General features: G+C 33.3%; 1 protein-coding gene across 1 annotated transcript; it reads left to right on the forward strand.

The window, feature by feature from the left end:
- Nucleotides 1-5,573: 5,573 nt before the first annotated feature.
- LOC125210843 lies at nucleotides 5,574-7,242 on the forward strand. The gene has a single exon (XM_048110446.1). It carries the CDS (start codon nucleotides 5,742-5,744, stop codon nucleotides 7,083-7,085), a length of 1,344 nt encoding a protein of 447 aa, XP_047966403.1. The 5' UTR covers nucleotides 5,574-5,741; the 3' UTR covers nucleotides 7,086-7,242.
- Nucleotides 7,243-14,933: the final 7,691 nt, after the last annotated feature.

Consider the following 14,933-nt stretch of genomic DNA (forward strand, 5'->3'; position numbering starts at 1 on the left):
CCTCATAATTTAATAAATCACATGCCACATCACATAGTCAACAAATTTTGACTTTTCAAACTTCCCGGTCAAAGAAACTCATGCAATAAATTCACTTATCAAATAATTCACATCTTCCACGTCATCAAATAATAAATTTTAGGGCTCTAAAACTAGGATTCTAAATTCCGAGATGTTACATGTAGAGAGAGTAAAGTTAGAGAGAGTAAAGTAAGTGAGAAGAAATTTGTTGACTTTACTAAAAAGGGAAATGACTTCATTACTATGGAACGTACCAAAACGACAAACCGCCCCTTAGCCCGGTGCTCATGACGCGCTACAGAACCTCCACCGTGCCGGGGGACCAAGCAGGGCATAGCTAGCGGCATAGGAGCCGACTCGGCATCAGCGGCTTCGTGCCGCACTGGAGTGATCCAATATGTGGTTCCGCACGTTCCACCACTTCTCCGGTTCGCTTCATTGGTATACTACTACATTAGGATGAAATCAGCATTTAACATTTCAGCCTCAACGCCCGTCACAATTTTTTTCACCATTTTTCAAAGTTTTTTTAATATTTAAAGTTAGTAAAAATAATAGAATAGCAAAATAACATAGATTTAAACCTACATGATATTAAAGGCACAGAAAAGGGTAACAAAAAGAAAAAAGAAAAAAATGGAGAAACAAACATCAACAGTTACGAGACAAAATTTTCTTCAATCATATCTAACAGAGTTGAGTATGAGCTTATTCCTCGCATATTTTAGCATGTTGACAAATAAACTCTTAAATTGGGCTAAGGCACCTTGATGTTGGGGCTTGTGTGCTGCACCGGAGCTAGATCCAACGTCCTCATCACCCCAATTGGTTAGTCCTTTACGTTCATCCACGACTATCATGAAAAGCACGATGATGCATGAATACATGATATCAGAGATGAACAATTTGTACCAAAAACACGCCGGACCTTTCGCTATTACCCAATGCGATTGTAGCACACTAAATGTCAGCTCACATCCTTTCATGCATCCTCTTGCTTTGAGAAAATAAAGATGTCTTCTTATTAGTTGGGCATGTAATCGACTTCACAAATATAGGTCACCTTGAGTATGTGACATTTGCTAAGTAATACCCCTATATGATACTGTCGGTCGTTGGCTGTGAATTCGATGGCTGGGTCTCTGCCGCGACATTGTTCGTTGAAAAGAAGCGTTGGTTCAAGAAATTGATCACGTTGTTAGACCCAGTCACTCCAATATAAGCAAGCCATATCCAAAGCTACTTGTCAGGGACGAGAATCATTGTCGGGTGCATTTCTTTGTACCCACTCGTCAATTGGATTCTCCATAGGCAGACAGTTTTTCCAAGCCCAATGAATACGATCAATGCTTCCCAATATACGATCAAGTTATCACATATTTTGTTTTAGAATTTCTTCAAAATCTACCTTGGGCAAATTGCTAATATACAGAGTAATAAAATATAATAATATATTCTTCATCCTAATCAAGATATCCCCATTCTTGAATGACACGAAATTGCAGGAGGACTTGTTAGGTGGAGTAAGTAGGAAGAAAAATGTAATTGAATATTTTAACAAGGAGAGAGGAGAGTGAGATTTATTTTTAAATATAGAAAGTGGACATTTTGAGTGAAACAAACTAAAAAGGAAAGACGAACATCTTAAGTGGGGTGTAGTGAGTACTAGTATTTTTTAATTACGCAAAATGCTCGAGCCAAGAGAAGCGATCTATGGAGTACAAACATAAATAAAACAACACCGAAACAACAAGAAAGGGAGCATCAAACTCCACCCCAATCAAAGCTAGAAAAGAAAACCATGACAAGCGAAAGGAGCCATAAAACCACAATCAAGAAGGCCACGAAAAGCTTACCACCTAGCCTCAAGTTGACAAGAACCTGCCCACTTTCTGACTTCCTCCAAATTATCAAGAATTTGTCCGGACGAGAAGGGAAAATCGTGTCACCAACCCCGAGTCCACATGCCGAGGCGCCAAAACAATATTTTTTTTTCTCAAACTCCCATATCGGGTTGAGGCCTTGGAAAACAACCTTATTCTTGATATCCCAAACAGTCCAAGTAATAATGTAAAACATGGACAACCAAGATTTCATATCAAACTTTGTGAACGGCATACAACGCCATGAGAGTAGATTGTCATTTCATGGTTTGGAATGCAGTAAGAGATACCCCATTGAGATCAACAAAAATACCATAAGCTGGAGGAGAACTTGCAGCTGAAAAAGAGACGCTCAATGGTCTCTTGTTTCTCCTTGCAAAGGGCACACCTATCATCATCAACTCCTTGGATTCCATGTCTAAAAAGACAATCTTTGGGATGACTTTGAAATTATTGCACAATTGGTAAAATAAGAGAAAGCATAAACAAAAAGTAATTGAGTATTATTAGTGGATAATTGCATTCATTTCATTAATTAGAAAGAAAGAAGTTAAAAAAGTAAAAAGAAATATTTTTATAGGGCGGACTAAAATGAAATGTGTTCATATTTTTATGAAACGGAGGAGTATAAATATTCTCAGTTTCTGTATATACTTTTACCTCACGAATAAATTTTAACTCGTAAACAATAATTTGGGATAACTAAATATAGAGAGGCTTTGGGTGAGTCAATTTTTAGGTTTTAATTAACAAGTACAACTACTTTTTCAATAAAAAAGATTTTGTGCCTGCTTCATTTTGTGAGCTGGTCTATTATTATATTATAACATCATAAAAATAGCTTCTTCATCAAATTTGAAAACGTCAGATTTAAATTACACTAACTAACACGTACTATTAATAATGATACTATGATTTTAAAATGACAAAGCCCATAATTAAAGCTTCACTTTGATTGGGCCGATTCAAACGACTGATAAAAATTTGCCCACATATATTTCGATGCCGGCTAATCTTAGTTAGACTAATGATAGTAATGTGCTGTTTACGCTGAATAGATTCATCGTGAGATAATTTTTCTTGCTAATTATTAGTAGTATAATATACTCTAAATCTCAGTGATTATTATTTTCTTTATGTTTGTATATGATATTGAACATAAGATATTAAGTATACACTACTTTAAATTATTAAAAACATAAATATATCATCAACTAAGCAAATCCTAATATATTGGTTAGTAGTAGGTATTTTTTGACAGACAAATTAATTCGATTGTAATAAAAATGAATACTCTATTGAACTTATAGTAAATCAGAGCTCACTTTGAATTAGTATAAGACTATAAGCCCAACACGAAGGCCCGATGCAAATTTCCTTGAACCTCACCTTCCAATTTTTATTTCTTCATAAGACATGCTATTTAATTAATTGCATGAATAAATACAAATGCTGATCGGGTTTTAATTTTTTCGGGCTAGAAATTTTCAGCCCCTAACTCTATAAATTTGGCAGACTATTTGGGTCAGCTCACGGGTTGCGGGCTATACTGGCATGCCTACATGTGACACATTTTTTGAGCACAGATTTTTAAATAGTGAGTGATATTTATTGATTAAATGAAGAAAGGATAAAGTAGTACTGAGAAAAAAATAGAGAGAAAAAATAGAATAGAAGATAAAGTAAGAGAGACACGAGTTATTTTTTTTGTGCTATTCTTTTACTGTACTCTTCTTTACTTTATTCTCTCTGTCTTTCTATCTTTTTCCTTTCCTAATTATTATTCATTTACTTAACTCACTTAACACAACTTTTTTTAACATCTGTATCGAAAAGAATCGCTTCTACTATAAAGGTACATACGGAGTATATCAGAACTTTGAGACCTAAAATAATTATTACATTTGTTTAGGAGAAAAATAAATTATGGATACATATATGACGGGACATACTTTCGACGCATAAATGTTGGAGAAAACATAGCATGTGGCGCACAAATGACTCGACTTGAGCCCACCCACCACACAAAAATAGACTACTGTCTAAAGAAAACATGAATAATTTAGACAAATTTAAATGTTGAAGAGGGTATTCTATGCAATGTGAAATGTAATCAATCTTGTACTGGGGACATTAACAATATGGATCTGTGTGAAGCAACTATGTTAACTATTTTTGTTAGAGCACATTAACTACTAAATAGATCTACCATTTACAAATTTCATAGTGACATTGATTAATAGATAAGTCTTATATTTAGTTTAGTTTAGTAGAAATTAAATTTGATAGTTGTGTACATTGATTAATTATACTTGATTTGTTGATCCAAATTATAAAGCTCTTCTTGGTACATGCATATAATAATATAAGGAAAACCAAAGTGATTCCAATTATAATTAATGAAAAAGGCATTGTTTTACCAAACTGTCTGTTTGTAAGATCCAAAATCATAAATTAATTGAAATTAAATGTCTTTAATATTTGAGTGGGGTCTTAGGGAACAAACTATACTATATATGTTTGTCATAAAAATTACAGTACAAAACTTACTCGCAGCAGAATTTCGTGTGACACTATCTCAACATATATCTAGATCTAAATCTGAATTCATATTTAATAACATAATTATGAATATCAATATATGGTTAATAATTGTGAATTAAGATTCAAATTTTGACACTAGCCTCTCTTAGTTCAAATTGACTCATATTTCTCTTGCTGATCCAAATAAGTGAAATAGCTGATGTTACCCCATCTTTAATACCCTCCATGTGCATTCTAAAGTCTTTTTCTCTTTGTTCTTAAAAGTCATTGAAATTCTCAAGCATTTTGAAACATTAAAGTAGATCTATCTTTCCTTGGGGCAAAAAAGATATTTTTGTGTATAATAATGATATCATTAACATAAAGCTTATTTTATGTAACTAAATAAATCGGATCATCAATGTATTCATTATTATAATTCAATGTGAGAGTATGATATTGATATGGATTGACAAAGATGTAAAGAAGAATCTTGAAGAGGAAAATAATTTAAAACAAGAAAAAGAATAGGGTATCACAAGTGGGACAGAGATCCCATACATTATTAAATTTAAGATAATATAAAATGACAATTTGAGAATTTGAGAATAATTATGAAATGGATTTGCTTTTGTCTAAATGTTATGTTTAAACTTAATTATCTCTTATTCAATTAATGTTTTGTTTTGAAAGCTCAATTTATGGCAATATATCTTGAACTATCTTTAAATATCACGAATTAATGTTTCACTTTTTTTTCTTATTTTCGGTAGTGAGTCCCACTTTCCGAACTAATTACAGTATTCATATCCCATTATAAAAATTGAATTGAGTCAAAATGCGATTTTAAATTGTTGACAGATGGAATATAATAATAATTCCTCAAAAATAAATAATGCAAAATAAATCCTTACTTACCAATGAAAAGCAAGATTCCTATGTGATTTGACAATCCATGTTATCCAATGTTGAATTTTATGAGAGGCCAAAGAGAGATTGTACAAATAGTATATGACTAATAATAGTAGTATCTAATTTATTGAATAATAATCCTCCTTTCTTATTATTGAGATCACTTATCATGTCATTTAGAGGTAGAGCCTAAATAAGTGTGGTTACAGTACTGTTGCACCATGTGAGGTGATCTCAACTGCTCTCTTCTTGCCATTAAAGTTGCTTTCTTTCCCACCACATTTATTTCACATACCATACCACTTCCCATATATCATTACTCTCTCTCTTTTTGATCTGCCCATTTATTCTCTCTCCTCGTTGTTAGATCTCACTCCCTAGTGGGAGAGAGAAAGAGAGAGTATGGCTCCAGTTCAAGAGAATTTCTGCCAAATGAAGAAGCTGCTAAATGCATGTCTATTCCTAGTTTTCATCACTTCAACATTGATTTCCACAGCTCAATCTCAAAATCACCACCTTTTTAGCAGATCAAGATTGCTCCTTGAGTTAGAAGATGACAGCAGCAGCAATGATCAGCCAATCATCACCAAGAAAACCACCACCACCACCACCACCAAAAACCACTCAAAACTCATCAAACCATCTTCCTCAAATTCATCCAAGAACCAAACCAAACTCACCAAAACCTCAAACCTCTCTCCCAAAAACCAAACCAAACTCCCCAAAACCCCAAACCCTTCTCCCAAAAACCAAACCAAACTCTCCAAAAACCAAACCAAAGACTCAGCCTTTGAGGTGATCACCAAGAACCAAACAAAACTCATCAAATTACTCCCAAATCCCCCCAAAAACAAGACAACCAAACCCATCAAAACCACCCCTTCATCATCAATCACAACCCCCAAATCCCAGATCAAGAAACCCTCAGACCAATCCAAGATCAAAACTTTAACCAAAACCCAGATCAAGAAACCCTCAGACCAATCCAAGATCAAAACTTTATCCAAAACCCATCACCAGAAGCCTCTAGAAGAGCCAGAAGAAGAAGACCTAGTCTCAGAATTCACAGACCTTCCATCAAAATTCCAAGAAACATTCCTCCCAGACATGGAGAGAATCTCCAAGACCTCCAAAACCTACCTCAACAAATACAACTCCCAATTCACAACCAACTTCAAACCCTACGTCGGAAGCCGCTACGCCTCCACCGCCGCCTCCGCCATCTCCTTCGCATTCATCACAATCCCACTAATCCTAGTCTCCCTCCTCTTCACCAAGATCACAGCCTACTTCTCCCTCCAAAAACTCATCCTCTTCATCCAAATCTACCTCTCCATCTACTTCTCAATCCTCTCCATAGCAGCCCTGGCCACCAATTTGGAGCCCTTAAAACTATTCTACGCGGCGGCGCAGTCGGCCTACGTGGCGGTGCAGGTGCTGCAAACCCTAGGGTACGTGTTGTACCTGCTGCTGCTGATCATGTACCTCGTGCTGGTGTTCTCGACGGAGAGCGGAGCGGCGGCGAGGGCGCTGGGGCTGGGGCAGACGGCGGTGGGGTTCGCGGTGGGGCTGCATTACTACACCGCAGTGTTCCATCGGGCCGTGCTGCACCAGCCGCCGAGGGCCAGCTGGAAGGTGCATGCGGTGTACGCCACGTGTTTCGTTGTGATTTGTTTGCTGGGGAGGCTTGATAGGAGGAAGAAGGCTTATTTGGAAGAGGGTGGTGAGGAGGGGAAGAAGAGTTAAGGTTTTTTTTTTTTTAATTGAAAATTTATAATTATATGAATCATATTCAAACAAGTGTAATTTATTTTTATTGTGGTTAATTGAAATATTTATATGAAAGAATTTCATTCTAGTTAATCTTTGTTTGTTGGTTTAAGAATTGGTTTGATCTTTGATGGAGAGTTTTTGTGAACAATATTACTGAGGAATTTAATTATTGGAGTATGCTTTTCAAGTGGGAGGGATTCTCTTTGTCTGGATGTCTCTACTTAGGTGCGAAGTCACATTCAAAATTATGGACTATTGGAGTATAATGTTTTTCTAGTAAATTCAACAATCTATTCGTACAATTTTAGTCCCCACTAATTTATACTCCATCGTCCGTGAATAGGAGTCTCATTTCTTTTCGGCATGAGTTTTAAATGATATGTGAGTGCAATAAGTTGGTAGAATGTGAGAGCTTGTACCATTTATAGAAATAATAAACCAGGACTTCTATTCGTGGACGAATCAAAATGGCAAAACCTAAATCCTATTCGGATGGAGGGAGTATATGCTTACTTTTTCGAAGCAACATCGACTAATTATAAATGTGTGAGGGCTGGCGGTGTAGTTTTATTTGATTTTTCTAGTGAAAATATTAAGTATATCTAGCAAAATAAGTACTCCCTCCATTCCATAGTAATGGAGGCAAAACTTTTCGGCACGGAAATTAAGAAAAATTGTGTTAGATGAGTTAAGTAAAAAGAGAATAAAGTGAAAAATGAAAAAGGTAGAGAGATGAAGATAGAAAAAAGTAAGAGAGAGTAAAGTAGGTGTGGAAAAATGTGTTGACTTTTACTAAAAAGGGAAATGACTCTATTACTATGGAACGGACAGAAATGAAAAAACGTCACTATTACTATGGAACGGGGGGATGGAACGGGGGGAGTACTACTTCTTTCGCTTTCTATTATGTGTCTCCATTTATCCATTTAATTTGATTAATTCCCCAATAGTTGTTTCACATTATTTTTATTTTTTAGTGGATTCTAACATTGCACTAATTTATTTTATTGATATTTTATTATGATATTAATATATAAAAGTGAGATCGAGATTTTACTAATTCTTTTAAAAAAACTCACATCTTTTAATATTTTTTAAATTTGTGTTCGATAAAAGTTGGACAGATATTGAAGAACGCAAGGAGTATATAGTGAGCCAGATGATAAATTTTTATTTAAATTCTTGAAACGAAGACCTAAATTTAGGGATAAAAACTTATACTGCTGTACAGTTGCGTCGGTGCCGACAGCATTGGATCCATTTTTGTGTAACATTTAATAGTACTAATTTTAAAAATTAATGTACTGCTGCTTCACACTCCTCACACCTATTTTTGGTCTATCTATCATTATTTTAAGACTATTCTAACTTTCTTACTCAATTTTCTATCTTTGAGTTCACATTACACATCAAACACTACTTAATGCGTATGATGATTCACTAATATAATGGAAAATATTATTTTACCATAATTTGTTCAATCATAACAAAGATTTGTTTGTATATTTTAAAAAATAAGATAATAAAAATGTGATAAATCCACTAGATTGAAGATATGAAATTTTGCACTTAGTTCTTTTTTTTTCGTCGACAAGATTGTGTATGTTTCCATTTTCCAAAATACTAGTAGTATATGGCAAATGTTGATGTCGATCCCACGAGAAACGATAGTAATATTCCTTATGCATTGTTACACTTAAAAGGGGCGATGCCGCCACATTCTCAATTAGAGGTGAAGAAACTAAAATACGAGCATAAACAATAACTAATGTGAGAGCTTACAATGCAAATAAAAAGAAATTATTATAAGCAAGTATTTGAAATAGACTATAGAATCAGCAACTTATTAGATTGGGCAGTTGGACTAAAACCATATCGGTGGCGAGAAAAATAGGACACTTGTGAATTAAAATAAGTAATTTCGAAAATAAAATAAATAAAAGAGAATGATGCTATCTTTCCAAAAAATTATCTAAATGTAAAGTTGGAAATTGACTAGAGGATGTCTTCCAAGTCATCAAGGACATTAACTCAATATCAGCAAGCAAACTACCTATTTATGCCATAAAAACACGAGAAAATATTCAGTGGTCCGGGCATATCACGTGAAAAGATGATGTGGTATGTCCTCCCAATAATATTTTGACAAATAAACATATACAATGACCCAACCTCCAACTAGAAACATACATGGCTATGCAATATATGGAAGTTTTGCATATTTCACATATAACAAATATAGCCATAAATACAACACAGATCTATTTTTTTATGAACTTAAAATTTTCAAATCAATTAAAAAAGTCATTGTTGCTGCTTTATATTGCGAAAAAAAAAATCAAAAATTTTAATCAACAACTTACAATATGTGATAAAATTTGCTTTTATTTTTTATTGTTAGCATTTTTATAGCTAGTATTTCACACAATAAAATATAAAGATAGTTAATAGTAGTATAATAATGAAAATGTTTAAAAAGTTCAAAACGCTTATTTTTATGCAATTAAAAGGATATTATATTGGTTAAAAGATATCAACTAAAAAACAAATAAGAAATAATTTTATAAAACTAAATATGTAAAATTTATTATTACTTAATCAAAAAAGAACAATTATATGTATCTTGCAGAAGAGATATTTTTTTAAAAAAAATACAATTCTTACTAATGATATTTAACAAATTTATCTTGTTGCAAGACTGAAATAAACTTATATATGAACATAATCGTACTAATAGTTAAAAATATATTTACTTGACTAAAAAAAATTAAATTTTGTTCATCGATTATGCTAAATTGTTGAAGTATGTTTTAATTTATATGTGTGTATATATATTATAAGTATATATTAGTATATATGGGACATGCAAAACTTCCAAATCAAATTAAATTTCTTCCGTTTAGGTTTATATATGGCTATATTTGTTATATGTGAAATATGCAAAACTTCCATATATTGCATAGCCATGTATGTTTCTAGTTGGAGGTTGGGCCATTGTACATGTTTATTTGTCAAAATATTATTGAGAGGACATACCACATCATCTTTCCACGTAGTATGTCCGGACCACTGAATATTTTCTCTAAACACAAACTAAAAGCTGCAAATCTGAACTCATATGGAAATGCAAATAAGCTGAAGAACATATATCCAACAAGCTTAAAATAAAGTTTAAACTGAAAAAACTAAGTAATAACAAGCCAAAATAAAGCACGAAAATTTAAATTCTAGTATTAAACTTTATTGTATGGAAAAAGAGTTTCATACAAATGGGCCGATAGCCCATGTATGAGATCGTAACCAAATTTAGACTTTACATTATGGCCTAATATATGAGTATGGTCTATGAGGAACAAAAAACAGTAGAAAATGGTGGATGGACAAAAATTGGTCATCTCAGTTTTGGGGTATTTTAGTAGGGATGTCAATCAGATCAAGCCAGCGAGTTTCGGCTAATCCTACTCGGGTTGCGAATTAATCGGATTGAAATTTTATCCGATTTTAAATATTCAGCCCTAACCCTAAATGTTCAGATTTCGGGCTAGCCCATCGCACTAATCGGGTTGCTACGATAAATTTAACATATGGTCAATTCAATACATAATGATGAAAAGTAGTCATTTTTATAACATGTAAATAGTTTAATTATGATAATTTTAATATATATGTTCAAAGTCAAACATAATTGAATATTAATTTAAAATTTATATAAATAAAACAAAAATTAAATATATTTTATAAAATTTTAAAGCATATTTAGAAATAGAATATTTTATATTGTTAATTTGATTTTTTTAATTTATTTACATATTATTATATTAACAAAAATCTACTATATATGTATATTAAATATAAAATTGAATGTTTTTTTATAGTTATTTATGTTATAAAAATAATTAATGAAATGCCGAATTATGTGTCAAACATGAAGAAATAATGGAGAATAGTAGTACCTAGGTCCAACCCAGCGGGCCAGCACGTTGGGTTTCGAGTCTGGCCCTATCGGGCTACGGGCTAATCGCGTTGCACTTTTATCGCGTTGAAGATTCCCAACCGAACGTTCTAAATTTAGCAGGCTATTCGGACCAGTCTACGGGTTGCGGGCTGCATTGACTTTCCTAATTTTCAGGCGAAATTATCCTTGAAAAGTGCTAAAGGACTGCCGACGAAATAAATCCTTAATGCGAAGAATACTGGGGATATTATAAAGTTCAGGGACCACTAGTTAAAAATACTCTTATTTCATAAATTGTTTTTGTGGTTCACTCGAAACTTTATTGTATAGAAAAAGAGTTTCATACAAAATGGGCCGATAGCCCAGGTATGAGATCTTAAACCAAATTTACATTTTAGATTATTTTGCCTAATATTTTAGTAGTATTCCCTCCCTTTTGTTTCTGCCATAACAATATGTGATTCTGGTAAGTATTAAATGAAGGGTATTCAAAACACTAATCTCCATCGCGGAGAATTCTGAGAGTTAATCATTCCATCACTCCGTAACCATAATAAAAAGCTCCAACCAATGCATTTTATATTTTAGTTCATGTTTCTTTCCCATATTTCTTCATTCTGGTAAGTAGGAATTTAATAAGAATAATATATATTCTGATCCCAACATTTCATCAAATCCATAACTATCCTGTGAAGTTTGCTTCAACATGGTCAATGTATCCATATATTTATAATGCCTACTTATTTAGAAAATATAATCATAATTCATGAATCTGCTAAACTACACAAAAGAGATCTTATTAATTTAAATGCTGAAAATGTACTCCAATACTATGTATAATAGATCCTATTATATCATATTTTTTTTAGAAACCAAATATTAGAATCTACTACTAATTAATGAAAAATTAATTCTGTTGCAAATAAAATCAACTTTTTGTTAATTACTCTCTCCGTCCGCCATTAGGAGCTCCATTTATGGGCAGCACGGGTTTTAAGAAATGTTAAGAAAAGTGGGTGGAAAAAAATTATGAGAATAGGGGTCCCACTTGTATACTAGTTTTAAATGAAATGTGAATGGAATGAGTTATTGAAAGGTGAGACCCTATTATTATTTATGGTAAAAGTGAACCGAAACTCTCATTCGCGGACGGAGGAAGTATTATTTTTCTAAATTATCTATATCATGTATTCACATATATCCCCGTCTAAGGTTGCAGGACCCTTTATATAAAAGGGGAGAGGTTAAAAGGCTGGTAGAAGTGGGAATTTTACTCAATTGAGCTACAAGCTTTAGATTCTTTAATGTCACCTTGAAAGGCTACATATTGGGCCTTTGCCTTAATTTAGTTAGTTTCAAATTTTATTTCGGTATTTTCGGATAACTGATTAACTGGCCCGTTATAACTGGCCGGTTAATTGAAAATTCATTTTTTTAAAATCAGTTTGGTTCTTGTTATAAATTTTGGCTAAATTTATTTTTTATTAACCGGGTGTTTCGGTTTGGTTATAACGAACCGACTGAATAAGTAACCCTAGCTTCAGTCACCCCCACAAGGAGCATATGCAGCGCAGGAAACAAGACGTTAGGTGCCTGACCAACTAGCAAAAGATCATAGTAAGTCACAATTAGTTGCTGCATTTCACACTTAGTATCATCTTAATGAACAAAACAAAGAAAAATCAAGTATTCGAAAGTGCATGTAGTTTCTCTATGCTACCAAAATTAAACTCGTTAATAGTACTCGCTCCATTCCATAAAAATATGTACACTTTCAATTTCGTCTATCCTATAAAAATATGAATATTTTTATTTATGAAAAGTTGTCCCCAACATATTACCCATATATTATATCAATCTATTACTCCCTCCGTTCCATAGTAATAGAGGCGTTTTTCCATTTCCGTCCGTTCCATAGTAATAGAGTCATTTCCCTTTTTAGTAAAAGTTAACACATATTTCCACACCTATTTTACTCTCTCTTACTTTTTCTATCTTCATCTCTCTACCTTTTTCATTTTTCACTTTATTCTCTCTTTACTTAACTCACCTAACACAATTTTTCTTAATCTCCGTGCCGAAAAGTTTTGCCTCCATTACTATGGAACGGAGGGAGTACAACTTATACCACTATGGTCCACCCTTACAACTAGGCCTGTCAAATCGGGTACCTGCGGATACCCGATCTGAACTTTTCGGGTACCCGATCCTGAAATTCTAAAAATCCAATACCCGATACCCGACCCGAATTTTATTTCGGGTACCCGGATACCCGACTCGGGTATCCAGTCCTGAAAAATCGGGTATCCAGTCTCAATTGTAATTTTAATTTTGATTTTTTTTTTTGAAAAATTAACTATAAACTTTTATATATTATTTCATACTATTATATGCAGCCAACTATCCATACAAGTGTACTGTCATATATGAAAAGTATGCCACTACTTTATTTTAATATAAAATCGGCAGCTTTAAAAAAAAACAAATATATTTCAATGAACCATGCAGCCAATTCTATATACCGCAGAAGTTAACAAACATCTTGTAATATTTCAATTCAATAAACAAAACATACACATATTTTATAATATTTCAAACGTACACATATTTTATAATATTTCAATTCAGTAAACAATAAAGTAATAACTTAAGATGGAGAGCGGTGATACTTTTCGTGGCCTACAAGATATGGGAGATATTTAGCTTCACAATATAATAATTTATTTTCTTCCGTAAATTTCCGCCAGCTTTGGCTGCACTGCGCAACGTTCGTAGAATAGTCATAACTTTCTCCACAGAACTCCGACTGAGACGTGCGAGGTATCCATCCACTCCGATTGAGAAGTGGGAGAATTATGTGGGAGAATTATGTGGGGATTTGAAGACGAAGAGAATGGCATGTAGTAAGCACTGATTGGACTTCAAAATCTCTGGCAGAATGGGCTCGAACAGAAGCTTCTGCACTTTGGCCTTTTTTTCACCTTTTTATATCTTTTTCTATCATTTATCAACAAACACATCAAAAATACCAAATGTATAACATATGCAATTTAAGAACATAATTTGCATGATTGACATTTAAAACGAGTCAAATCTAGCCCTTAAAAACATGCAAAATCCGTGTTTATCAAGCGGCGGTAGAGGGAATTGCAGCAAGGGAGCAGGAGAGGCACTGTGAATTTTAGAGTATACCCTAATATCTAAATCACTAATATCTTACTTATACGCTAATAAGTATTAACTAAAAGATAATTAAGAAATTAAATTACATTTAATTATAATAAAAATATAATTTATTAATTTTAAAAAATAAATCAGGTATTCGGGTATACCCGATCATACAAAATTCTTACTACCTGATCCCTATCCGATACCAAAAAAATCGGGTTTCGAGTATCCAATTATTCGACATTTTTGGGTTCGGATATCGGGTATCCAATACCCGATATCCATTTTGACACCCCTACTTACAACTCATTAAACATTATAATAATGTTAGTCCCATTATCCACAAACATCACTTTAACTATTCTTCTACTTCTCTCTTTTTTCTTTACTAATTGTACGTTAGTTATCATGTCATTTCAAATACACATATTTTTATGGAATAGAGAAAGTAATAAACATATTACATCATTCTCATCAGAACCTTTCCACTATCGAGTAATAACAAAGATAAACCAGAAAGAAAGAGCTCTTAGTAGTAGTAGTAGTAGTGAATTTTCTCTCTCAAGGAAATTCGCTCTGCCTTCTCTCTAGGAAGTGGGGTTTGAGATTTCTCTCAGTAAGATTTTCTTTCAAAGAAACTCCTAGCACCTCATTCCTTTACTCTTAACACTATTGATGCTCTTCCACCCTCCCCCACC

Source organism: Salvia hispanica, chromosome 3 (genome assembly GCF_023119035.1).
Source record: "Salvia hispanica cultivar TCC Black 2014 chromosome 3, UniMelb_Shisp_WGS_1.0, whole genome shotgun sequence".
Classification (NCBI taxonomy): Eukaryota; Viridiplantae; Streptophyta; class Magnoliopsida; order Lamiales; family Lamiaceae; genus Salvia; species Salvia hispanica.